At 42.4% G+C, this 26,862-nt stretch overlaps 1 protein-coding gene across 4 annotated transcripts in view; it reads left to right on the top strand.

The window, feature by feature from the left end:
- The window catches only part of prickle2b (prickle homolog 2b), a 90,126-nt gene that overhangs the window by 59,053 nt on the left and 4,211 nt on the right, over positions 1–26,862 (top strand). For 3 of the 4 annotated variants that reach the window (XM_039612505.1, XM_031752377.2, XM_031752379.2), the window contains 5 exons: positions 17,950–18,133; positions 22,461–22,574; positions 23,320–23,457; positions 25,416–25,619; positions 26,216–26,402. In XM_039612505.1, the coding sequence (XP_039468439.1) occupies positions 17,950–18,133; positions 22,461–22,574; positions 23,320–23,457; positions 25,416–25,619; positions 26,216–26,402 (827 nt within the window). Of the gene's footprint in view, positions 1–11,877; positions 12,389–17,949; positions 18,134–22,460; positions 22,575–23,319; positions 23,458–25,415; positions 25,620–26,215; positions 26,403–26,862 lie in introns of those variants that run through there. The other variant, XM_031752378.2, reaches the window with a different exon arrangement.

Raw genomic sequence — 26,862 nt, forward strand, 5'->3', positions numbered from 1 at the left:
TTGCTCATTGCTAACAGCACTGAATTCAAATGTACTCAGTAATGTTTTGTGAAGAAATTGTGGCTTTTTCCTGCAGAGATGCATAATGAATCACCAGTGCCGATTCACTGCAAACTAGCATAACGAATTTGATCCCTCTGCAGAGTTTTTCATTTTCATTGTTTTTCTTTTTTATCTAGCGTATAACTGTAACAGTAAGCTCATGGCATTCTAGACCCCCACCCCACCCCCCGATTACTCATGCACCACCACAAATGGAAAGTTTTAAATATAAATGAATGCATAAATGCAATGCTTTTGGTTTTTCTGGGGGGTTTTGGGCTGCTGGTTGTGTCCTCCACTTCCAGCCTAACCATCGCGTGATGGCAGCTTTCAGTTTTAACAGGCTAAAAGCACAGTCCAACCATCTCTGCAAAAAATTCAATTCATTGTCCTTCTCCTGTGTCGTAGGCTTCAGTCAGCTCACTGTCAAGTTGTCCAGAAATCCTCAAGTTGATGATCAGAGCTTTCAGGGTGACACAGGAACACTAAAGTTTGCCCAGCATGCCCACAGTGAGGGTGATAAATTTCACCCCTCTGCTCTAAAATACTCATTTACAGCAGTGAAGAAAGCCCAGTGGTAAAACAGCTACGCTGACTTTGTAGCATTGTTTCTCTTTAGCAGACCGATTTAAATTATTTCAGCTTAAAGTCTGTACTTTTCTCCACACCCCTCAATCACTTTTTGTCAGCTCCCTTCAGAAAAAAAACAAACTTTTCTTACAATGCTGAAGTCGCAAAAGACAAAACCATGAACAACGGGAATAAAATCCCATCAACAGATTACAGACTTGAGCGTGGCTTGATTTCCAGAAATATGTAATACATTGCACATGGGCACCAAATGTGTCCCAGATGTGATGGGGTTCATGTGTTGTTCACGCTGTTCTGTCTGCACCCCGAGATCTGTGCTGTGTCATCAGAAAACTCTGCTCTCACTCATATCGGCTTCCCACCACGGGAGACATTTTCACGAGCTATTGTTTATGACTACACATGTGTCTATTCATTTTCCAATTAAGATCCGGGGAGGCTTGTGATTATTCTCAGTAAATCCAGCTGACTCATCCCATGTATTGATCGAATATTGTTTGAGAAAGCGACTGTCTGGCTCCCCGCTGTGTCCGTTCAAACGCTCACCTTCTTAAATTTTTATTCGTAATCAATAAAGTTCACAATAGTTAAGCGGCATGCTGATCTCTCAGTAAGATCAGGGGATCAGATGGACAAGCAGCTAAATGCAAAACAGCTCATGAGCTTTTCTCAATGTTTCTGTGTCAAGAGGTTGACCCTCGAGGCTGGAAACCTACCTTCTGCCATCTCAAGCCCACACAAAGCCAAGTAAATTTATATTTACATCTGTATCTCCACATTTTGATCTCCAAGACTAGAAAGGCGTTATTAGTACCTGCAAACAGAGCTAAAATTGAATGTTTAGCTTTAGTAATGTGACTTTTTGTCATGAAATCAGGATAACTAAAATAACAACACTTTGATTTCATAAAAAAAAGAATTTAAAAAAAGAGAAACTCTTACATTTTTAAAAAAGCATCTTAATATGAAGAAGCGGCAGCTGGACAAGCTGCTAAACACTAAATCAGCTTAGAAAGACTGACAATAAATGAGTATAAACACAGCAGACAGCTTATAGTAAGCTGTTTCAGTTATAGACACTAATATTCAGTAAAGCAGACACGATATAGACGACATTCATACCACACCAAATGTATTGGAGCTTCCTGATATGTTTCTTTTTCCACTCTGTGAAGATGATATATTTTATCCAGTGGGTATTAAGAGTAGATGCTGAGCAAATAAAAGGGGTGGCAATGTGAAGATTTCGTCAATGAAACCACATCTTGCAAAAGGTGAATGTTTGTTACTTTTATTGTAATGATCTCCACCCAGACTTTGTCTGGTTTATCTCCCCTTGATTCTCCTCCCAAAGGTTCTTTAAAGCTTCACATCTCTCTACACATAACATTCATTTTAAATTAGTTAAGTGAAATTAAGTATTTCAAAAATCCAAATGTAAAAAAACCCCAAAACGTTATGATCCTTTTGCGTTTGTGTGGCTGACTTGCTTTTCTGGCAAGTCTTATGCATTTTGTGCCTTACCTGCTTTTGATGGTTTAATATGGACACAGGTATTTTCTGAAGCAAGCAGAAACACCTGATATACAGACATGTTTTTTGTTTTAAAACCACGTTTAAAAAAAAAAATGTAGCCAACTTACGGTAAATGCAGACTGAAGCCAGCAGATTTTTGATAGAGCAAAAGATGCCTGCATGTTGTGGTGCTCAGATTTAATTGGGGTCTGTGAGGTAATCTTCTGTAAACACAGCAAACAGAATACATTAGTCATGCCACAAAATGATGGTAATTTAAATGTAGGTGGGAACAGATAGACATGTGCAACTAAATGGGACTGCAGGAGGTTCTGCCCAATTATTGGTGTTGCTGCAATAGCTTGTATCATGACCAGTGGTCAACAGTTCTCCCTGACACTCTGTTCTAATGCTTGCATACAATCAGGGTTAACAAGCCAAATCTATAGGTTAATTCCAGAGTATTCGTAAATGTATTGGCATGAGGTTTGGCTGCAGATGGATGGGCTTGGTGTTACCATGTGCTCCCCCTCCCCGCTGTGTGCCTTCTCCTCCTCATTGTGTTTCCCTCTCAAGCTTTGTCTCACAAGCCTCCTGCCTTTCCCTTTTATGTTTCCCCCTCTCGCTCGGTCTATCACCCATTGATGTTGGTTTTATGATCTCTTTTTATGATCTCTCTCTCTCCCTCTGTGTCTCTCACTCTGAGAGCCTCTCGGTGTGTTGCTGGGATGGAAGAGCAGACTGAATGTGATTCATTCTGACGCCAGAATCAGTCTTGTGGCTGGCACAGTCTTGGCATGCAGATACACACACATCGTGACACATGCGCTTGCACACACACACACATATATATACACAGCAGCCTTTCTTGTCCGGAGTTTATTCTACTGGCTGGTATGCTGCCCCAGATACCAGACAGAAGCCAGAACAGGCACCGAACACACTTGAGCTGCAGCGCTGTGATGTGATTAGACATGGCGGATATCGACTGTGCCTTTTTACAGATTAGTATGTCACTCTCTGTTACACTACCAGTGACTGAAGGCTTCGCTTGATTTTTGTGGAAAGCGGTAGCTTGTAAAGACTGATACAATTGTTTGCATGGTTGTGAGTATGGGAGTGTACAGAAATGTCGCACATGTGTTTTTTGGCACACACACACACACAGTGTGTGACTGTGTCTTTGTGTGTTTCTCTCCAGTCAAAGGTATTTATGTGCAACCATTGCCAGCAACACATGTTGAGCCCATCAACAGCCTCAAAAAACCCCACAAAGGATAATATACAGTGATAACCTGTTCATTGTGTCATGAAGATGATTTGATATTTTTAACTTTGAGGAAGTGATTTAAGAGCCACTCTACTGGTCATTCCTAAGCCTGTATGAAAACCAGCAGATGTAATGCTGATGAGCACTGATTTGTCATTCCTTTAACTCAAACCAGGCTTTGGCTGTTTTTCTTCCTGTCCTCTCGTGCTCTCTCACACACACACACACACACACACACACACACACACACACACACACACACACACACAGAGGGAGCTTTATTGTCATTTCGGTATGTTCATGGTTGTAGCTTAGAGCCAAACACACGAATGATACTGAAAGGCAACAGATTGCCTCATTAAGGACCCATTACACATGGCCAGCTCTCTTTGCTCTTTGTTTGTGTTCTTATTTCACACATATATAAGTTGCCTATCTTTAGTGTGTCCTTGTCTTCATGTCTGAATACTTGAAGCCTTATATAGTCCTCTTCCTCCTCTCAGTCAGTCAGCACTTTTTAAACACTGACTTCATTGACTGCTCTTCTTATCCTTTGCTGCTGCCTGGGACAGTTCTAACTAATCACACACTAACATTACTGTGTGTGTGTGTGTGTGTGTGTGTGTGTGTGTGTGTGTGTGTGTGTGTGTGTGTGTGTGTGTGTGTGTGTGTGTGTGTGTGTGTGTGTGTGTGTGTGTGTGTGTGTGTGTGTGTGTGTGTGTGTGTGTGTGTGTGTGTGTGTGTGTGTGTGTGTGTGTGTGTGTGTGTGTGTGTGTGTGTGTGTGTGTCTAAAATCACCTTAGTCTGAATGGAAATCGCTATACATGCATACAATTGTTCATGTGTGAATGTCTGTGTTAGTGTGCGAGCATCTGAACATGCCCGAACCAAGCTGTGATGTCAGATGCAGGTCAGCAGAAAGACATTATTATTAATATTATTGTGTCTGGAGCTCCACAGTGGGTGTAAGAGGTCTGTTTTCGGTTTCCCTGTGGCTGACCACAGCAGCCCCAGTCGGGCTACACAGAGGCCCGTCTGTGGCCTGCAGGACCAGGAGCCCGTGGGGTGAATAAATACGCTGTGAAACGCGTGTTAAGAAAGGTGTGAAAGAAATCCGAAGGCGAGACGCTGCGTTTTGTGTGAAACCGCTCCCTCCTCTTTGCCACTGCCGTGCACATGCTCCCTCTCTCACACACTTAAACACACACAGACATACGCTTGCACTTTTCCTTTCACACACACCTCGCATGGAGGTTCACAGTTTAAATAAACAGCGGCTCAAGCAGCGGGGCTGCGTCTGGCGTAAATGGCAGCAGACCGGGATGATTTTTCTCTTGGGGTAATGCTCTCTTTCACATATTCTTAATGGTGCTTTAAATGGGTAACGAAGGGGAGCAGCTGTAAGAGGGGAGTGAACTAGGTGACGAGAAAGCTACAAGTGGGCAGAGACTCCAACCTTTTATGAGTAAAAATAATTACTCAGACTCGGCATTCAGAAGACGCCTGCAGTACATTTTAAAATGTAGTAGAAGGTCTGCATTTACTCAGAGATGCGCTCAATTGGAAGGTTTGACCTCCGCTTGATAAAAGTTCTTTAATGGGATTTGTCTGTCTGTGTGCGTGTGTGCTGTTTGCTGTGACTCATCCCTCCTGAGCCTTCTCCTGCAGCCTTGTCTGTCCTTTCGTGTATGTGTTTGTTGCCTACAATCTCAGCGCTCAGCAGCAATCTGTCAATAACACTTCAAATTCACCGTTTTCATCGACCCCTGTGATGAAACACACAGCGAGTCTGTCACGTCCTGGAAATGGCAATTTCTCCTCCAATCCATAACGTCCACAGGCCTTTGGGACCATGTGGGGATAGGGCTGCGGCGGCTGTATTGACTGAGTGGTGTGTTGTGTATGTGATTGAAATCTACTATTCATCCATTCCCGTAAGGTAAACATGGTAACGGGATGAACTGAGGGAGATTAAATGACCCAAATATGACTTTGGTCACTCACTACAGGCTTTCAGTGTCTGATCTTCTTTTTGATTCAGATGTTTATTATTTAATACACCAAACAAGCTCATACAGACATAATCTAATCTCCTAGTCTTGTCATTTTGTCATTTTCTCCAATAGATTTTGAATAAATTTCTATGTTTCTTTGAGCTGGGCCATTATTCCACCTTCCCAGCTTAAGTATGTTTGGCAAAGACTTTGTGCCTTCACATTTCATCTCAAACAGAAGACCTCACACAGACGGAAATATAAAAGTATTTCATTTCAAATGCCCCCCCAAAAAACTTTTTTCAATAAGTTACTTATAGTTGACAAGGTCCTCTATCACTGTTCTCAGTCTGATGGCGAAGCTGGAAATAACAGACAAATTATAAATGGATTTGAAAAGTTTTCAGTGACTTTTTAACAACATGCACTGCTTGTAGTTCCATATTTACCCCCTACCTTTTAAAGCCCCATAAATATAGTCTTCCCATCCGTTTTACTGATTCATCTAACAGCCTCTAAATGTATTGTTTGGGTATGTCTGCGTTTCATAGATCCGTGTGTGTGTGTATGTGAGACAAAGTCGTCCTTCAAGCTTCAGTTGCCAATTAAATGCTTTGCGTGGAAAGACTAAAGAGCCTTGAACAATGCCGAACAGTGCTACTCCTCCCACCACAATTATGTTGCATCTTAAAGTCGGAGACAGTATAAATGCAGCAAACCCAACCTTAAGGTGTATTCCCACATGACTATCATGACCCATGCTGAAGCATTTTTGTTGCCGTTAATTATTTTTACCCCAAACTTTACACAGAAACAGAGTCTGGTTTCCTGATGGGAACACGCAGACACAGTTTGTAATAGAGTTAAAAGAATACTCCTCTTTCCAGCCAGATGAGTTGTGAGGAAAACAAATTGCAAACTAAACTCGTGGCACAGTTTTGCATAAGCTCAGCGTCCGGTTTTGTGTACATTTTCCAAGTGTACTTCAGAATGGATTGAATACCCTCGGGCTGAGCTCCGTTTGATAGACTTATCCTGTCTGTCACTATTCTACCCACAAGTCCTCCAAAGCCAAATATTTGAGCTCTTCATAACTGAGTGTTGGATTTATTTAACAAAAAGTCTGAGCTTAAACCATGACAGAAGGGTTCTGGAGAAAGTGCAGTGGAAACTCCCTTTTTGGCATAGAATATGTCTGAATCACAAAGGCATTTTACAGTCTCCTCATTCTCCACCTCCTTGTTCATGATTGTGACCTCATACTTAACATATTTCTATTAATTTTATTTATTTTTATTTATTTTAATCACATGTCTCTAGAGATTTGCAGCTTTGTTGTGTGGAGTGTGTGGGCTGATCAGTACTGACACCTACGCTTCTCATGAACATGATGACAAGGTGGCGAGCTGGAACATCAGTGGAGACTGAATGAGAGTGCTGAGTCAGAGAAACTGCTGCGGGGTTGTGGATGTGGGCCTACTGGAGGTGGGTGGTTCATTCATGGAGTCGCAGGTTCATCATCTGTCAGAGTTGTGGCTTTATATGCTGCTGAGAGAGAAATGAGACCTTTATGCATTATTTTGCAACACTGTGGTATTCAACGCAGACGGGAAGACTGAGCAGACATGTCCTCTCACAAATCCTTCTATATTTCGCCTCATATCAAAATGTATTTATATTGCCTCTCCTCAGCCATTTGTCATTTCCCACTGCATCCACTACAGTATTTTTTGTTTTTACTGCCTACTACTCTTTTCCCCCACTGCGTTTTTTCATACCACAGCGTGACCTAATTATGTTTTGAATCAAACTCCACATGTGGATTATGAGTGAGAAATGCTCAATGACAAACTGTCGTCACTGGGCACAGCTAACTGGAAACTGAGCCACATCGTCCTGGAGAAGGTTGCCTAGAGTGGAGATTGATGGATAGATGAGGTGGAGGGTTTGGTAGTTGTTTTCTTTTTTTTTTCTTCTGTGCTGAAGTGCTTTTGAGTAAGTGGGGCAGGAATAGCAAAAATAGTTTCCAGTCCCCTTGAAAAGTAACTCTCTAAGGTCATCTCCTTGCCCTGGGCCTTTACGCATGAAGCTGAGTGTCCATATTCAGTCTTTTCCCTCCCTCCTGTCTTTTTTCTTTCTTTCAGTCTCTCTCCGTTTTCCTTCTGTGGCTTAATGGCTTACACAGGCCTCTGTATCAGTAAGGCTTCTGCAGCAGGAGTAGAGTTTGTGTGCTAACGAACCCTCGAGCTAATTAGAATTTCAGCCAAGCTGGCTGCTCTCCTCATTTCCTAGCCATTTCCCTCCCTTCGGACAAATACAATTTCACCCCTCAACTCATGCAGAATTAATCCAGTTAATGTTCAACACGGGATGAATAATGGCCACTTATCTGCTGGGAACAAGGGTACAGAGGAGCTGCTGGGCCCAGTGCTGTGTGTCACTAAATCTGCTTTCTAGGCAGAGCAGTTGGGCCAAAGTACTGATAGCCCCTGGAAAAAGGGAGGTCGATGTGCTCTAACTGAATATCAGCCCACCGAACCTTTTATACTCACTGGCCTCTCTTTCCTCTTCTTTTCTAACAGAGTCCAAGTGTTCCCATGAATCATTACACCCCTAATGTAGCGTAGGGGGATGTAAGCAAACAAAAATAAAGATTGAAAGCGGTCCTCAGCTTACCAGGATTATCTGGATTGCTTGACAACAATTTCCACATCGTCTCCAAAGTGCCATGCACTCGCCAGGGATACTTCATTTGTTAATATGTATCCAAGTGCAAGAATTAAAAATTAACTCCAGTCTGCTCCTGGTTTTCTTTTAGAATGGGTTACACTTGAAAGTCACTGGTTCAAGGAGAGTGTCACCAGTCACACCACATCTAAACTGTTTATAGCTGATTCGAACAGTTACACAGGGAGGCGGAGTTAAAATCCTGCTGTTGCAAAATGTGATATTTGACAGTCTGCAGTAAAAAAGAGACTTTACAGTTGCGTAATATGAATCTTGGTATAAATGTCCACTGAAGCGTCCACTCCTGTGGAGGAGGGGAGCTACTCTGGTTTGATAAAGAAGTCTATGGCGACACAAGCTTTGGCTTCCTGGATCTGTGGCCTCAGTATATGCTTTTCTAGTCACTTCATTGTCTCAGTCACTCATTTCAGTTCCTGTTGAATAGAACATAATGTTTAGGGTGGGCCTACCTTATGATTGGTAAGTCCAGACCATGTGACCACGTTGTGTCTCTCAGTTTTTCAGTTAGATCTACGCCTCGTTCATCAGAGGGTTCGCAGCAGAGCATGGCTAACCAGTGGGTGACAGCTCAGTGTCTTTGTCCATCTTTTATATACAGTGTATAGATAACAGCAGTGTTCCTTAAATTAACCAGTTTGTCGTGTGACTGCCGGTCTTTTCATCATCTCATTGAAACTGTTTTTTTCAAACTACCTGACTGGAGATCTAGCAGCCCAAGCCTTTTGGTGTTATAAAGCTGCTTCTAATATTGAGCTAACTGTAGCAGATAAGATTGTTATTGATCCCCCTCTTGGGAAATTTACTTGTCAACTCAATAGAATAAATATAGCGACAGAACAAGTAAGAAAGATAATTTAAAATATATAAATTTTTTTTAAACTGTAGCAATACAGATTATTATAAACAGATTATTTTCAGAAAGAAATGTAATATATACACTTTATAAACTTTAAAATAACTTTAGCTTTATTCAGGTTATGACCTGGTCTTAATGAGAGGGGAAACACATTTAGTAATTCAGACTGGGTCTGCAAGCTGCATGCTTGTGTTTATGCATTTGTTATAAAGATACAGACAGTAAAGAAGTAAAGATAAAAAAACAATACAGAGTACATGTGATTGACAGTATAATAGTGCAGTTCACTTTTGTGTTACACGTGCACTTGACATATTCTGTAGTCTAGACAGTATGGAATTGCACAATGGCGTCCACACAGGGAACCAAAGGGACCCCTGCGAATTAAGGCCGTTAACGAGAATTACTTCACGTGGACCCTTGTGACCACTCACAGACCGTGAATGGGCTTTTACATTAGTTGGTGACTTACTTAAGAAACCTTCTGCAGCGGTGGGAAGTGAGGCTATATGGGAAGTTGGTTCTCTACCTCCCTCCCAGCATGTCAGAGCTATCAGCTGTTGGGTTGAGTCCCAGCTGCCTCGTGTGTTGACTCTACGGTGATAGCCATCAGCATTTGCCACATGAAAGGAGAGGAGACTAGTGTTCCTAAAAAAGCAGATGAGAAGTAAAGATGCAGAGGCCATGTTGGGATCTTGGCTATGTTTCAAATCTAGATAAAGACACTGATTTATCAGGAGTGCCTTATGACCATATCAGACATTATATAAATCAGTTCCTTCCTTCTGGTAAGAGCTGACTAATGTTCTTGTAGGATAAGATCCTTTGAGCCAGTAAAACTTTCTTACATATTTCAGATATGCACCCAGCCCAGGGGTTAATGTATTTACAATTTTGCTCATCCTGTGCTTTGATAAAGACAAAAAAACACAATATGCATACTTAGGAAGGAAGGGAGTAAACCCGTTTGGCTCACTGTCTAAAATTACCAAGCAAAGGCTCTCTGTGCATGCCAACAGCCTATGCAGGCAATGCTATCTGTGGTATGTCCCTTGAGCTGGCCCCTACACTTTTATTCAGTCCTCTTGTGGCATTTGAAACAGCTCACTGCAGGTCTGGGAGCAGTTTATTAGGAAAAAGGGAATGACTGATCGAGGAAAGCGTCTGGGCCCGAGCCAGCTGACCCGTAACCTGATTGTTACGAGTACAGGACACAGTCGTTTAGGGCTTATAAAATCTTGTGGAGTGCTTGTGAGTACAGCCTGAGCTGTTACTAGTATTCTTAGATTTCTAAAGGAGTTATACATGCGATGTTGCAAGACTCACCCTCCACATGTGAAAGGATCAGCAACAATGTCTGCGCAGGCTTTTATAAACCTTTTTTTTCCCTCATCTCTCATTTACCAGGTTTGTGTGTGTGAGAGAGGGCGAGTGCCATCGTGGCAAATGTTCTTGTCCAGATGCCTACTGTAACAGAAAGTATAACACAGGATGTTTTGAGAACTTTTGCAAAAGTTTGTCATAGACTGTATATAAAAGATGAATGTAGGCATCATGACATCACCCACTCATTTTGACAAGACTGGTTGAGTGCTAACTGTAGATAACTTGGTTAGCAAGCTCCATTTTTTTGTGTGTGGGTTCAAAACACAGAACGATACCTGCTTGGATTACTCATGCCTAATTAGAGCGCTATTGGCTACAGCAGGAGACATATTAGCAGAGAACTTAAGCATATGTGTGCGTACTGACTGAGGTCACTGTCTCAGTCCACAGCACTATGAACACACAGACACAAAGAATTGTCCACTGTATTTTGGTGAGTTAGATCTTCTTTTTTTAAGTAAAAGGAACAAAATGGTTCACATGTGACATGAAACTGTTTAAGATCTCCAGATTCATTTTTCATACAGTGAATTTTCATTGCTCTCTAAGTCTTTTGTCCTTTTGTTTCAGCTAACGTCTGTTTCTCATGTTAAAGAGAGCTTATCTGCCTCTCTCTCTCTGGAGGGCTCATGTCCTTGCATGACCAAGTCAGCGTCCTGCTGCTGTTTCTCTCTCCTGCCTCCCTTTCTGTCTCTCTTTTTGCCCCCAGCAACTGAGTCAGGCAAGTGGTTTGATTCACATGCAAATCCTGCCAGACCACCAGTCATTCATGCTGCTAATTACACTAGTGTAGGGATGCTGACTTACTGACATCACACTGGGATATTAGCATGCAGGACAGAGGAGAAAAGTGTGTGTGTGTGTGTGTGTGTGCACTTGTTTGACCGACAAGAGAGGACCCAGAATAATACAGGAAGTTAACAAATCTGCCTTCAAATAAAGAAAAATTGACATTGTGCTGTAATTTGAAACAAAATTTGAAAATAAAATGCTAAAAGTAATGGCGTTTACAGGAAGAACAAATATATTTGCTACTCAGTATCTGAACAAAATAGTAATTTTGTATACTCATTACTCATTCATCACGGTATGAATTGACAGAGGGGAAAAAACTAAAGTAGATGCCCCCATTCTCTATCGGTGGGTTTTATAATTACATGCAAACTTTTTTTTTAATTTATGTTATTATAAATAAGAACTTAAAGTCCATTGAAAAGGTTTGGTGGCCTTCTTTTCACAGAATCATTTGCACTGCAACGGACTTTAATTTGGTTTCAAAAAGAGAAGAAACAGTGTTTCAGTAAATAAAACTGAATATGCGTAAATAAATGCTATAAACACAAACGAGGAAGAAAATAATAGATCAACCAGTGAACCAAACTTTTGACGCCATGCTTCTATTTTGAAAGGGTAAACCGGAATCGAGCTATTAATCTAAGCGCACTTGACAAACGGGGGAGGATTAAAGCGCTGCTGCTGTGTGGCTCTGTCAGCAGAAAGCAGAGCCCTTGGAGCGCTCTGGGCTTTTACGCACTGAAAGTCCGCGCCGATCTTCTCTGAGACTCGGCAGCAGTGTTTAACGTTACTGCCAAAGGAGAGCTCTGTTATTCTCGTTGAGCGAGAAAATTTTTTTTTTTTTCCCTCTGGTGGAATTTGCGCACTTACTTGGACATACTGCAAAGAGGAATCCGCTTTTACGCACTTCAGGCTGGCTCTTCGTTGGGGCTTTTCCTCGTTTGCAGAGCCCCCCCAGAGTGTATTTGCGAAGAGGAGAGGGTTGACAAAAGGCTTTTAAACGGCCGGGATAAATGTAGCAGGGGGGTGCGGATCACGCAGCGGGCGAGAGTGGCGTGTTTTCGTGGCGAAGCTGTTGGAGTTGGAGTTGTGTGACAAATTCTGCAATGAGGAACGCGTATTTTAAAACCCGCAACACCAAAGCCTCCGAGGTCACGGTAATGGCTTCTCTCGGTTGCAGTTTGTAAGAAGGTAAGGGGCACATTATTGATAGTGTTTGTGTTATTTTTTTGGTAGCTCTTGTGTAAAAGCGCAAACGGAGACGGGGACTTTAAAGGCTCAATTGATTGGGGAATGCGCCACCAGTCTGTTCATGAACTTTTAGTCCTGTCTGGCTTAATTCTCTGTAAGATTTGAATTTATGCGTAAAATAATCGCAGGACTGTTAGAGCACACTGCCCTTTTTTTTTTTTTCTATAAACAAGTTGAACCCTCTACAAGATTTTTCTAGGGTGTTGCACTCTTCTGTTTCACAAGTGGGTGTTTTTTCGATTGCAAATAACACTTGAATGCAGATTGCTGAACTTTCTCTCTGTGGACGTGTTCTCCCTGGTTTATATCCCCCACCCCACCTCCTGTAGCGCACTGGTCAGACCAGTAATGTGTGCTGTGGACCGTGTAGCTGTGTGACATATGGATTGTATTTTGAACTGACAAAACAGACAATAGTCTGCCCGAGCAAAGGTCTGCAAATTAGTATTTTCTTCTCGACAGTTTGCATTAGAGAAGGATCTGTATTTTTCTTTGTCTGATTATATATTTGTCGTTTTTTTCTCCTGAAGTTTGCTGCTGACTATACGTCTTTGTGGCTTTGCATTACACAACTCGATGCAGATTAATTGATCTGTTAGATAGTTTACCTATTACTTACTTTTAGCAGTGAAAAGCGCCGCTGGATTAGCACATGAATGGGCGATAATGAATAATGTGGAATAATGTGTGGCAGCTGGCTGCAGGATCGCTGTGCTCCTCGGGTCCGAGAGCAGACTGACAGGAACCTAAACGCCTGTCCAACATCATTTCTGACATACGCAACTGTCTTTTGGGGGTGTGGGGATTCGGATGCTCATTGGTTCCTGCCTTTTTCTCACTGACGCTTTGAAAGAAAAGTCAGCGTGATATAAAAGCAATATTGTACTTTCTCTGAAAGTGTATCAAGGCTATTTAATGTGTGTTGGGAACTGAAAGAGAATGACTAACGACCTGTCACCAGAGTGCTTCCAAAACAACATCTGTATTGATGCAAGTTTGACCCTTCCATGACCTCCCATCCCATCGAAAGTATTGTCAATTTATGGAATAAGTCAACTCACAGTGACTGAGTAATGTGAGCCTATCTCATGTATAGTAAAAAAGTGTCCCAGTGTGATGTTATGCAAACACAGTCTCCTTTTATCCCTCCGTTTCATATTGGACCGATTTAGGTCCAATATCATGGCCTACATTTCCCATAATACAACTGTAAAAATATCCAAGATCCCTTGAGTTATGTTTTCAAACTTTGGGCCATTATAGACTTTGACAGCTGGTTTTGCAGGCGCTCTTGCTGCTTGTGATGATTAAAAGTGACCTTGCTGTGTTAACTTGTCAACTTTCTTCTAAAAAACCAGCTCACACTGTCAAAATTCAGTGCCAACATAATAGTTTTTGGGGTTTTTTGTTGAACATGCTGTAAAATAATGCTGCCCATTAGTGCAGACCAGGGCCTAGTTCAAGAGAGCAGGCTAATCTATAAGTGGCCATGACAGGTGGGTGCGGGCCTAATCTTGGCCATCAGCAGCACGTTGCAGCAGGTTCTTGCTAATTGGCCACACATGGAAAATGCCTTTATCAAGCCTGGGTTATGTCAGAGACACCTCGGTCGTGTTTGCCTGTGATTAACTTCTAATAGCTCTGAAGTCGAAAATGTAGCCCATAGGTACGACTTTGTATGCTTGTGTAGCTTGTATAGCTATAATTTGTGAAAGCAGGGCTGTTTCTCAAAGCGCCTTTAAAATTTATCTTCAAATATTACTGCCGGAAAGCTTGTATTTGCTAAACAAAAGGCAGTTAAAGAGAAAAGACTCTTATCTTCTTCCTCTTCTTCTTCCAAAGAAAACAAAGGCAGAAGCAGAGGGGGGGGGCACTTGGCGTGTCCTTGCGCCCAGCTGTCCCCTCCTCTCCGCTCTCCCTTCTTGTCATGCAACCTCTGCTTTTTGTGTAGAGCTTGCATTTAAAGATGAGATTTTAATCTGACCTTCTGATACCATGGAAAAGCTGCAGTGGTTTCGGGAGATGCTTGGCAAGAATGAAAATGATGACTTCTGCTCAAAAGTCGCACTTCTGTGAATTGCTCTTTATCAGATGGGGTTTTTTTTTAGTACCTACCTTACCTTCCTAAAACTTAATCATCCTTAAATCAGCACTAGAGCCTAACCCCACATTTCAGGCTTTCTAAAATCAATAAAATAAATAAATTCATTGAGCCCACTTTTGTTTTGTCTTCAGATATTCAACTTAATCTTACAGCCTGTTTCATTAAACTGGGAGACTGTGCTTGCTAAAGAGCTTGCTGCACTGATTGACAACAGTTAAAACAACTGTATGCAATTGTAGAGCAGCCCAGTAGACCCTAGTTACATATTAAAATTACCCGTTACCTGGGATACGGTGCTCATCTTGCAGCGGTGGATGATGATTATAATTAACTTGAAATATGAACCATTGTCCACTGACATCATTGCGAACCACAAACATACCCCACCCACCCCATGGGCTTGATAAAACCCTCACTCCGACTGACCAGTGATATATCAGCTCTCCCAGGGGACAAAACAAAAGAAGCCCAGTCACATTTGAAAAAATAACAAGCCTCTTTACTTCCTTCCCTATATCTCAGTCATTTATGAGGCGTCAGTGATGCACTTGACTTGTTTTACAAGAGTTTCTAAATCTGATCTAATTGAAATCATGTAGCTTACACGGGGCAGCTCGGGGATTACGTTTCAGTTGAGGGGAAATCCCAGGCATGTCCATGGAGAATGTAAATCATGGGGAAAGAAGGGGAAACGGGCCCTCGAGGTCTACAGTCTCTCTGCTTTTTCTGATTTGAGAAAATCAGGATGTGTTTGGGGTGAATCACTGGAGGAAGGTCTCTCTGACCCACATCTGTACAGATGTGGGTCACCTCCTTCTGAGTGGACACATGAAAGGTGTGGTGTGATGAGGCTTTCTTTCAGATTTCATCCTTCTTAGCCCAAGGACAAAATACCTGCCTTTAAGTGTTCGTATGTGCTTTATCTCCACGTGTGGTGTGTCCACCTTGCGCTTTGAATCACCATTTTCATTGTGATTGTGTATGTTCTCATAGATTCATGAGATTCTGTTCCCATCCAGCAAATCATCTTTAAATCAGTAATAACTGTGAAAGTGCTGGGCTGTAATGAGGCAAGCTGCTTTGCCGCCGGCTATGGCATCATCCTCTTGGGACTGGGATTTGCTAAGCACCCTTCTCCCAGTCTGCCTGCTTGACAGCTCATTGATGACTTCATCTACATCTGTTCTGTTTATCATGGTCATCAATATTCATGACAGGGATATTTGCCCACTTCAGGCATTTTTTTTAATATTTATGTAGCGAGTGTGTGAAGTCTGTGGCTGCCCTTGCACAATGACAACAGAAGTTTAGAGGTCCTTCTTTAGCTGGAGCTCAAAGCATTAGCTTTTTAGGCTTCTGCCTGTCGCTAAATAATCTCTCATCCATCTTCAGTTATGTATATATACATATATTACAGGCATGTGGCTAGTTGTGGCATGCCAGTAAGACGTTTTGCTCAAACTAAATAAAGTGAGCTCCATGTGTTTCATTGTCTATCTCATCACTCAAATCAGTCACTGCTAAGTCAAATAGGATTTTGAGCTTTGTTAACTAAGGCTAAACCCTTGGACAAGAAGTGCTTTTTTCAGGGAGAGACAAGATGAAGCATTATAGCCGTTTGGCTCAGAGCACTTTACGTTAACAGGCAGTTGACACAAAAGCTGGGACAGCGCCAACTGTTACTGTGACTGAGTCTTAGCTTCGCAGCCCTGCACCCATCGATGAGCTCAACAGACTCGAGAGTCCACAGCTACACTACAGAGGGAAGTTAAGAAAGGCTTACGGACATATCCAATGGCAGTGTTTGAAAATAGGATTGACTCGGCACATGTACCTAGGCTGAAATTCCAATCAGACCTAATTGCTTAGTAGTCATTATAGTGGGAAGAGGTTCAACAAGTACCATAAGGGTTAAAAATAAAGTCTGCAACAAATATCGAGCAGTTACACGCTGAATACATCGCACTGCAAGAACTAATTCACAACAAGCCAGATATTGCAGACTACTTTGCATTCATTTGTTCGGACAGACTGACACCTTGGATGGCTGAGGATGTGTTACAGTGTCATGACTGTGCCTAAGCTCCTCCACAGGGCTGTCTCTCAGACAGGCCAGCATCCCTCTGAGAAGGTAATGGGATTGTCTCACCGGTTTGGCCGCCTGAGCGGCAGCAAGGGTTAGTGGGATGTGACCTCGTTGCCCACCCAGTTTCTATTTGCAGGGTTTAGAGCTGTCAAGGACACGGCGATCTGTATGGTTGCACTGTCTCTATGCTTTGCATCAGAATGCAGACCTGGCAGTGTTGGGCTGCATTTTCATTTTGGCCCATGCACTCAAGTATTGAATCCATATATTGCGATCTTTTTCTGAGTAGTACAGTTACAAGCTGAAGTGTCTGCAAAAATACAGCTTTACTGTGATGAACAGCAATGATGTTATGTGCTTTTAAATCAAGAAGACAGGTGAGCAGTCAGACCCAGAATCATACTTTATAAGCTTAATTTCAATCCTATAATCATAAATGAGCTGTATTTGGTGTTGAACCTAAAATCAGGCAGTGGTACTGTGATTGGTGATGCATTATTGTATGGAAATAAGTATGGATGAGGGAGTGATATTCTAACTTGGGTTAGGGAAAAGATGGGGAAGAGCAGCTCAAATGATTGTAGACCCCCAGTGCCTCAATGTGGCCTTACTCTCACTGATTGCTTTCCTTGTTATAGATGGGTGGATCCCTTTGGCTAATGGGAGTGGGGCACTGTCCTCGCATAGCATCTGCAAGTGGTTCTCGCTAACCTTGTACATAGCAAAGTGCCTGTGTATTGTGTTTGCGTAGTGCTGTTTTCCATCACTGTCAATGGCTGTATTCGGCCTATTTCCAAGGCATGCTTGACATTAGATCTTCACACCGCAGACGAGTGATGAGCATTGCATTTGTGGCACCCTCTTTTACTGCGAAACCCACAGCGGGAATCTTTGACATTTCAACTGAGATGAATAAGAGTGCCTGTGGGGGGAAAAAAAGTTGTTTCACAGACTTCGAGTTTGTGTTTCTTGGGCTAATTTTGAAAGAAAAGAATTTTTTTTTTTATGGTTTATTTTGGATTATTAATGATGGATGCTAGAGGCTCACACCATGTGACCTCTTGTTCTTCTTTATATATATCACTCTATCAAACGCTGAACTTGTTTAATAATGATCAGGGATATCACGAGGTTTAGACGCACAGCACAGCCCAAACTATGAACCAGACTTTAAAGCCACCATTTAGAAGATTGTTTTATTTCTAGACCATTAAATCTGTCCTTAATTTGCACATGTAAAGCACACATGCGACATTGAACTGACAGATGGGGTGTTTTTTTTTTTGTTTTTTTTTTGTTTGTCACTGGCAGGAAGATCTGTGTACACTGTAAGTGTCGTCGTGAGGAGCATGCAGTGACAGCCATGCCCGTAGAGATGGAGAAGACGGTCACCAAACTGATGTACGACTTCCAGAGGAACTCGACCTCGGATGATGACTCAGGCTGTGCCTTGGAGGAGTACGCCTGGGTTCCACCGGGTCTCAAACCTGAACAGGTATGTTTAGTCTTATTCTGCTTTGGAGCACACGGTCTTCTAGCATTTCAGTCTTGTTAGTGATGCCATCTTATCACTTCTCTTGTCACTTTTTTTTGTAAAATATGTGTAATTGTGTGTACCGGTCCAATCCTTTCATCTATTTTCTATCATGTGAAGCTGAAGTTTTTGTAGAAAATTAATTGTTGAGCATTTGAATCCACAGCTTTTTCGTTTCAATGAACTGCCTTTCCTCCAGTGTAGGGAATAGAACACAGAGGCTAATTAAAGCTTGAACGTGAATGAAATGACGAAAGACGTGGGATCACATTACGGCGCCCTTTCAAAAGCTCCGATTTCACCATACGTACACTGTAGTGCCAGTTGAGCAGTGTAAGTTTATACAGTGAATTAGGATAAGGCTTGGTGTTGTAAAACGTGATCATGGGTTAAAGCTTAGTGTTTCAGAGATATGCACAGGCAGGTGTTAGTTCAAATATATAACACTTTTAGTACAATAATCAGAAATCTAATACAAATTCCAACTATTCATTTAGACCTGCATGTCGCCATGTGTCGGCGTACATGTTATGCTGGCTGAACCTTCTCCCAGCTAATGGATAACAAGGATTATGTGCTTCCAGCAGTTAAATTAATCTCCAATTCCTTCTCCCTGCAAACATGTTTACAGTAGGTTTCATTGCCCTCACAACCACAAAGCTAAGCCTGCGTTAATACATAAGCACATAAAGTGGACCCGTGCAGAAAATCCTCTATTACAATACTTCACTTAACTGCAGGTGCGCACAAGTGGGAGGGTTTCCAGTTTTATGGGACAATAGCAACGTTTATTGAAGCCGGTTTCATTTTGTTGATGAGCTGAGCTGGTCAGTACATTGTTGGCACACCCCCCACTGTTTCGACCTCAAAGGGCTGAGATCAGCTATTATTCATCCCTCTCCAGGGTCATGCTTACAACTCCGTAGTCACTTAGGTTCTCATTTGGTGAAAATATAACCTCGGGAACATTCAGGATGTTAAGAGGACTGAGCTGATTAATATGACAAGACCAGAATGCTAAACAGCCTAGAGAAAAGATTCAGGATTATTGTTTTTTGTTTTTTTATTACTTAATATTACTTGATTGACTTGATAATCAGAATTGAAAGAATATTAGACTGTTAAACTGAATCACTTCTAACTTTAACCTAACAGCAGGCAGCACATGAAATGTGCCAGAAGCTGTAGCAGTTTCTATCTTCCAACCCTGACATGACAAATCATTCAAGCTGTGGAGACCTGGTGTGTGACTTTTTTTCAGGAGGGTGGACATAAAGCTAAAACTTCAGGTTAAAAACTGCAGATCAAGAGTCTTCCTGCTTTGAACCGCTGAACTGTATCCGTCTCCTGTTCAGTCACAAGTGATGTACTGCTATTCTGTAATGAGACATTTCTAAGCAGGACTGTGGTCCGTCAGGTGTGTCTGAGGGATAACTCAGCACTTAGGTTTGGATTGTTTCTGTCAACAAAACAGTGCTGTCAGCTCTACTTTCCACTATCAGGGTGCTGAAATGCAGAGACGGCAAAAGAATCTTTAGCAACAAATGGAGCCATTATTCAGTGCGTTTGACATGTTATTGGGCCATTTTCCTCCCTCGCTAGTCGCTTCGCTCTCTCCTCTTCATCGTTTAAAATAGGATTATTGGATGTTGCCAAGTTACCGTTTGTCAAGGGCAAGAATGATAACTAGCAGCGGTCTGTAAGAGATAAGTGTTTTCTTCATGTGTAAGAGCTGCAGTCTAATATGGAAACTCTAAGAATCAATTCCATGTGTCTGTATAGAAATTCAATTTGAGGTTTTTCAAGCAAACTTGTATCTCTGTCAGGTTCTAACATGGGCCGAGAGCCTTGAAGTAGATGAATTAAACAGAAAAGCGCCAGGTAGAAAAAGAAGCGAGGGCAGTTTGACCTTTTCCAAAATAGACCAGAGGGCAATTGGACTCATTCCGATCTGAGATCAAGAACAATAAAACCATCAGCCTCTGACTTGATTGCAGCCAGCAGCCGTGAAGGACGGGTAAATGATGGGTCAGTGGATGTAAAAGCTAGTTGGGTATTTGACAGAAAATGTGTAAAAATCCATAGTCCCTGGAGGATGAAGAGGCCTAATGACTTGAATTGCCTTCCTTGCTGTACCTTTTGTTGCGCCACAGCGAGATTGATATTTGCTGAATCTGACATCGATAGATGGCTGCGATTCTAAAAATTTAATTTAGTGCCACCCTGCTGTCCAAATTCTATTACTTCACGGATCATGATCAGATATCTTTAAAGCTAGTAATGTTCCTATAAAAATCACTTCTGCTTTGTGTTTAGGTGTCATATGTTAGCAGTGTTTGGCACAGTTTTGCGCCATGGGCATTCACACATCTCAGCAAAGACGTGAGAACAGGAGGGAAATGAATGAAAACGGCTGTTAAATCCTCTCTCTTCACAGTAAAAACACCCTTTTTTTCCCCCCACAATGTTTGACTATAGCTACCAGTATTTTCTCAGCTATATAATATCTGTGTCTACTAACCGCTGCAAAGTGGCTTGTTGTGAGAATGTCAGAACTGGTGCCTGGTGGTGTCTTTTTCCCCTGCCTGCCCGGCCATTAACAGCAATAGAAACCAGCTGTGTGAAGCAATCTCTCTTGTCACTCATCTGCAAAGTCCTACCATTTACTTCAGCCTTAAAAAACACTCCCTTCAGTACAGTTTGAAATTCTGCCCTGTCTTTACTTCCGTCTGTTTTCGATTACAGTTATTATCGCAAGCTGCTTCTTCTGGCTCGCTCTGGAATATTTGTGTGTGTCGTGCGTATGCATGCGTGTACGTGTGTGTGTATCTTTCTTTAGATCTTTTCCTCGGGGCAGTGTGCCTTTCACCTCCAGATTGTAACCCTGCTGTTCTTGGAAGCATGTTTTGTAATTTATCATTAACAGTGGGTGTGTGCGTGCATCACGAGTTTGTCTTTTTTGTTTGTCAGTGCTGTGTGATATATCGGCACTTGACCACAGTCGGTCGTTTCGGGACTATCCAGAGATTCCACCCCACCCTCAATGCCCGTCCTAAATTGTGCTCCTGAGCACAGATCTCATGTCCATTGCCAACGCCAGTGGAGAGCCAACAAAAGCAGAGCAGAAGGAATTGGGTTACGTTTACAGCAAAGAGTCTCCTGCTATAAATTCATCCCAGTAACAAATACGCTTGTACAAGTGGCTACTTAAAGGAAATGAAGATCGTCTTTGATGCTGGATGTGATGCCGCACCTTTAAAGAGAGTTTTCGAAAGCCGCACAGTTTTGATTCGGGTGTTTACACACTGATGCACGTCTGCATTATTCAGGTTAATCTGTTTTTGTGTGGCAGACTGTGTTATTGCCAAGGACAAGGCTAGTCGGTAAATCCATTCAGCTGACCTGTAGGCCATCAAGAGAGGCGTGATCTTGTCAGCAAGCATCGATCACACATGCTGTCTCTCTCAAAGTCCTTGGTGCGCATTTTGCCCGTTTTTGCGTCTTTCCGTTCACAAAGATATCTTCCTCTACACTCACATCTTTTTAACTTTTTCCCTCTCATGTCTCCTCCTCCACCTCTCACCCTTTCTCTCTTTGTCATATATCCTCAAACCTCTCTTTAAAAACCCTGTGGCTTTCTTCATTTGCCCCCCTCTCCAGTCACATTCATATATAACTGCCTGACCTCAGTTATACCCCAGCCCCCCCTCATTACAGTGTAATAAAAAGAGTGTAATAAATAACACAGAAATGACACTCATTGTCTGCTGTGGTGATGTAAAGAATGTCCAAGTAATTTGAAATGTCCAGATTAGCATTAATCTGCTGCCACACGCTTGCATTGCTGGGGGCATACGTGTTGAACACTATTTCGTTTTCGTGTGTGTGTGTGTGTGTGTGTGTGTGTGTGTGTGTGTGTGTGTGTGTGCGTAAATGTGACAGGTCAGTAATGCATTGCCTTGTCAGTGTGCAGAGATGGAGAGGTGGGGTTCCATTAAGTCTCTACTGGTGGGCCATAAATCAAAGTGTGTGTGTAAGAGACAAAGAGAGAGAGAGTGAGTGTGTGAGACTCCCAGTGGCAGATCTTGATACTTTGGTCCTTGCACCGTTGTACCTTTTTAGCCCTGAGATGATAAAATCAAAAACAATATCAAATAAAGGCTGACATTTCTCAGTTTTTGTAGATGGTGCAACAACAAAAGAAAGAAGTCACTTACTGCGGAATATTTGAGCACTTACCTTGTAATGAAAACAGCCCCTCAGTCCAAATGTTCTGTCTCTCGCTCAGGTTCATCAGTACTACAGCTCCCTGCCTGAGGACAAGGTGCCCTACGTGAACAGCCCAGGGGAGAAATACAGGATCAAACAGCTACTCAATCAGCTCCCGCCCCACGACAATGAGGTGAGCCCAAACAGATGACCTCCCCCATCCATCCATCCATCCATCCATCCATCCATCCATCCATCCATCCATCCCTCCCTCCCCTCCTTCAGGGCAATACAGAGATAAGAGGGGGAGCGGGGAGAAGACAGATGCTTTAAAAATGGAGTCTGTCTCCCTAATGGGCAAGATAGGGAAGTGTTTATCGCTGCCTATTAAAGTTGGTTACATTAATAAATTATTACCACAGTTCGTTTGAAGAGATTAAAAGACGGGATCCCCGAGAAGGTCGGCTCTGTTTGCCACTTTAGTTTAGGCTAACAGTCAGCCTGAGCTGTTATTTCTTTTCACTTTATTAGGTGGGACTTCACAGAACCATTTTGTGGTCAGCTAGTGGGTGGGTTCTTAATTCCACCTACTAATCTGATTGGTCAGTTGTTTCGTCAGCTGCAATCTGAGAGCCAGTTATTCATTTGGTGACGTGGTTCCTGGTTAATCCTGGTTCACGGTTTGCACCACAGCAAATGCAGAGCACAATACTTCTTAGCAATGACACAAACATGATGACAATTTATTCAACTCTGGGATCAGTTATTTACCACATGAAGTCACTGATCTGGCAAACATTATACAGTTATTGAAACCTTAAAAAAAAACTATTTCTATTCACTTTAATTAGTATTCATTCATCCATCCATCCATCCATTTTCTGTCACCGCTCCAGTTCATGTTCTCGTGGTTTCATGGTCATGTGATCTTCATCTAGGTGCGCTACTGTAACAGTCTGGATGATGAGGAGAAGCGAGAGCTGAAGCTCTTCAGTAACCAGCGGAAGCGCGAAAACCTGGGTCGGGGCAACGTCCGCCCACTCCCCGTGACGATGATGGGGGCGATCTGCGAACAGGTAGCTGAAAGAAATGCCAAAAGCATAATATATACATTGCCCTCCGTGTTATTTATTGATTGATTTTTTTTTTTTATAAATGTCATTTCTATGTGGAGAGAGAAGTGACAGAAGTGAGTCATGTGGCAGACGTATGGAACGACCTGCTGGCATGTCAGCGGGGTTTAATGTTGACGTATATAAACGAGGGAGATGCGGTTAAATTACTATTGTGACGTTGTCGCACTTCAAACTCTTAAAGTGATGTATGTGGGTATGGTGCCCCCGCTTTATTTTATTTTTTTTATGCCTCACCAACAATAAAAATTCAGAAATACAGCTGAGTTCATTATACTTGAGTTAGACTGCTCTAAATTCTCTAGATGCTTAGTGTTTGACTCTTGTGGTATGGAAGTATGGAGCTGAATGGAATGCAATAAACGTACACACTTCATGCATCCACTGGCCGTTTGTCATTTTATTTACAACAAGCTCAAACAAGGTGGAGATACTCAGTGCTGTGCTGGTGCCCCGGGTGTACAGCTGCTTTATAGCTCGTGTTTCTTATCCAGTTAGCACACACACACACACACACACACACACACACACACACACACACACACACACACACACACACACACACACACGGGAGTGGATTGTTGGGAGAGTTTGTATTGATTGAATTCTCCCCCCTCTCTTTGGTTTCTTGCAGCTCTAGGCTTTGTGCCAGTTAGATAACCTGATTGCAACTCTACCTCCGTCTCCACCTTCCCACCCCTCTAAATCTGCTTTGCCTGCCTGACCTTTCCTCCCGTCTTACTGGTGCTGCTGCTCGTTTATCTTCCCGCCTTCTCTGATTGTACACCTCCATGCCTCTCACACTTTTTTTAATCTTCCCTACATATCTCTCCGTTAATAAATCTATCGTTTGTCCCACCAGTGTCCTCCACCAGCCCCTCAACTTCCTCTTTATCGCTCTGGTTCCCCCCTCCTGAACACACCTTTGTGCTCGCAGCCTTTTTGACTTGCATATTTGTGTTACAGACAGAGATTTACTGATCCGGTATGTTCGATTGGTATCAGCACTAACCTGACCTTATTAGAGATCCCATGGAAGGTGGACTTTAAGTTCATGGAAATCTCTTTATTTGTTGCATCTTCTGTAGCGCTGATGTGACTGTTTAATCCGTGAAACATTTTCAGTTAACAGAATGTTTTCTGGTGTCTTTTGTGAGGCTCAACTAAATCTCCTCGTCTTTTCCAGCCATTGATTAGACAGAACAACCAATTTACAGCTATTAACTTCGGCTTTAGGATATGTATTACTTGAGTGTAACTTTTTGTAGACCAATCTATCAATTGTATTATCAATTAAGTAGCGGGTGATATTAAGTGATGATGACAGTGGTTGGAATTGCGGCCATTATCCTCTGATGCTCCAGTAAGTTTGAGTAAAGGTCCAATAACTGGAGTTCATCCCATATTTAAAACAATTTTACAGTTTCTCACTTCCTGTTGGATTAGATTGTAATTCCATCCCTCTAAATGAAGCAAATTGGATTAGACGGTCTTATGTCCTGTTTCCAATGAACTGTTTTAACAGGAATTACTTTCCATTAAGCAATCAGTGATGCCATACCACAAATCAGGATGCTGGCCTGTCTGTTCATTAAAAAAAAGCTCTGCAGGCACAGACTTTCAGCATTCCTTATGCTTTGAAAAACTCATTTGAGCCGTGTGACTTCTTGCTGGCTCTTGACACATGAGTCTCACGGGATGTTTTTTTTTTTCACATGCAAAGATTTTACATTATTACATCAAAGAAGGGTTCCACTCAATTCTGTACTTTGAGGTTTAGACACTTTTTAAATAAGAAACCAAACGGTGCTCACATTGGATTCATATAAGAGAAAGCTGGTAAATTGTGACAAATAAACCCAGCGATCATTTAAAGTTGTTTCATTTCTTTTTGCGTTTAGTGTGGCGGCCAGATAAACGGTGGAGACATCGCTGTGTTCGCATCCCGGGCAGGTCACGGTGTGTGTTGGCATCCTGCGTGCTTCGTGTGCAGCATGTGCAACGAGCTGTTGGTGGACCTCATTTATTTCTACCAGGATGGAAAGATCTACTGCGGCCGGCACCACGCCGAGAGGCTGAAGCCACGCTGCACTGCCTGCGATGAGGTAAACGCACATCACACGCATACACACAAGGCTACACGTGGATGGTCATGTCTTAATAGGTACACGTCACCCACTTGGACAAGTTGTGCCTGTAACTGTGCCAGTAGGGCTATTTATAGTGTTTACACACATGCACTCTTCACTTACACATGCCTATATACACACCAAATTGCTGTCATACGATGCTTACGAGCTCACAGCGCACTCCGTCACAGTTTAATGTCTGCTGAGGTTTATCCAGTTTAAAGGGGTTGACTTTCAATATCCTGATCTCCCAGCCCATTAACGCTGACTCTTACTCTGCAAATGGGGACAAGGACTCTTTTGGTACTTAAATGTACCCCAGCGGTTTAACAGCAGCGTAATTAAAAGCAAATGCACCATGTAGATTTCAGTTCCTCACACACATTAGCCTCCTACACGAGCTGGCGACAAAGAATGATCTAAGAGCGCCAAGCTGCAGAGGAAAAAATGGTATGGAGTGGGAGGGCAAGCAGTCTTTGTCCTGTCACTCAGCACGCAGTAATAACCCAACCGATGTTTTAACCCTATGGACTTCCAATAAACGGTACTCTTTCTTATGTCTTTGTTCTTAGATCATCTTTGCAGATGAGTGCACCGAGGCAGAGGGCCGTCACTGGCATATGAAGCACTTTTGCTGTTTTGAGTGCGAGACTGTGCTGGGGGGTCAGCGTTACATCATGAAGGAGGGACGGCCCTACTGCTGTTCCTGCTTCGAGTCCCTGTATGCAGAGTACTGCGATTCCTGCGGGGAACATATTGGTATGCTGCCTCACTCCCCATCATCCATCACTTCCATCCATTGTTTCCATCACTGTTCATATGGACTGCATTAATAACTAGTAGCTCATGCAAAGAATTGGTTGTTGAAAGGTTATTAAAGTTCCAAATACATAATTTATATATAAGAGGATTCAGATGCAAGTTTGCACAGAGAAGAAAAGAGTTACAGTAGCATGGATATGGACTTTTCAGCATTTTCTCATGGAATAAAGTTCAGAATATTTGTGGCAAGGGTGCAAAACTGAGGGCCACAGACTTACCTTTACAAAGCACAGAAATGTATACAATATACATCATGCAGTGTGGAACTCAACATAGGGCAAAGGGATGACTATCAAGTGACTTTTCAAATTATGGGCCAGTTTTTGGTGGGTTTTTTTTTTTTTTTTTTTAACAAAGTTTATAAAGGCACAAAGTGTCAGACAAGTGTAGAGACAAC

This window comes from Oreochromis aureus, linkage group 5 (genome assembly GCF_013358895.1).
Source record: "Oreochromis aureus strain Israel breed Guangdong linkage group 5, ZZ_aureus, whole genome shotgun sequence".
Lineage (NCBI taxonomy): Eukaryota > Metazoa > Chordata > Actinopteri > Cichliformes > Cichlidae > Oreochromis > Oreochromis aureus.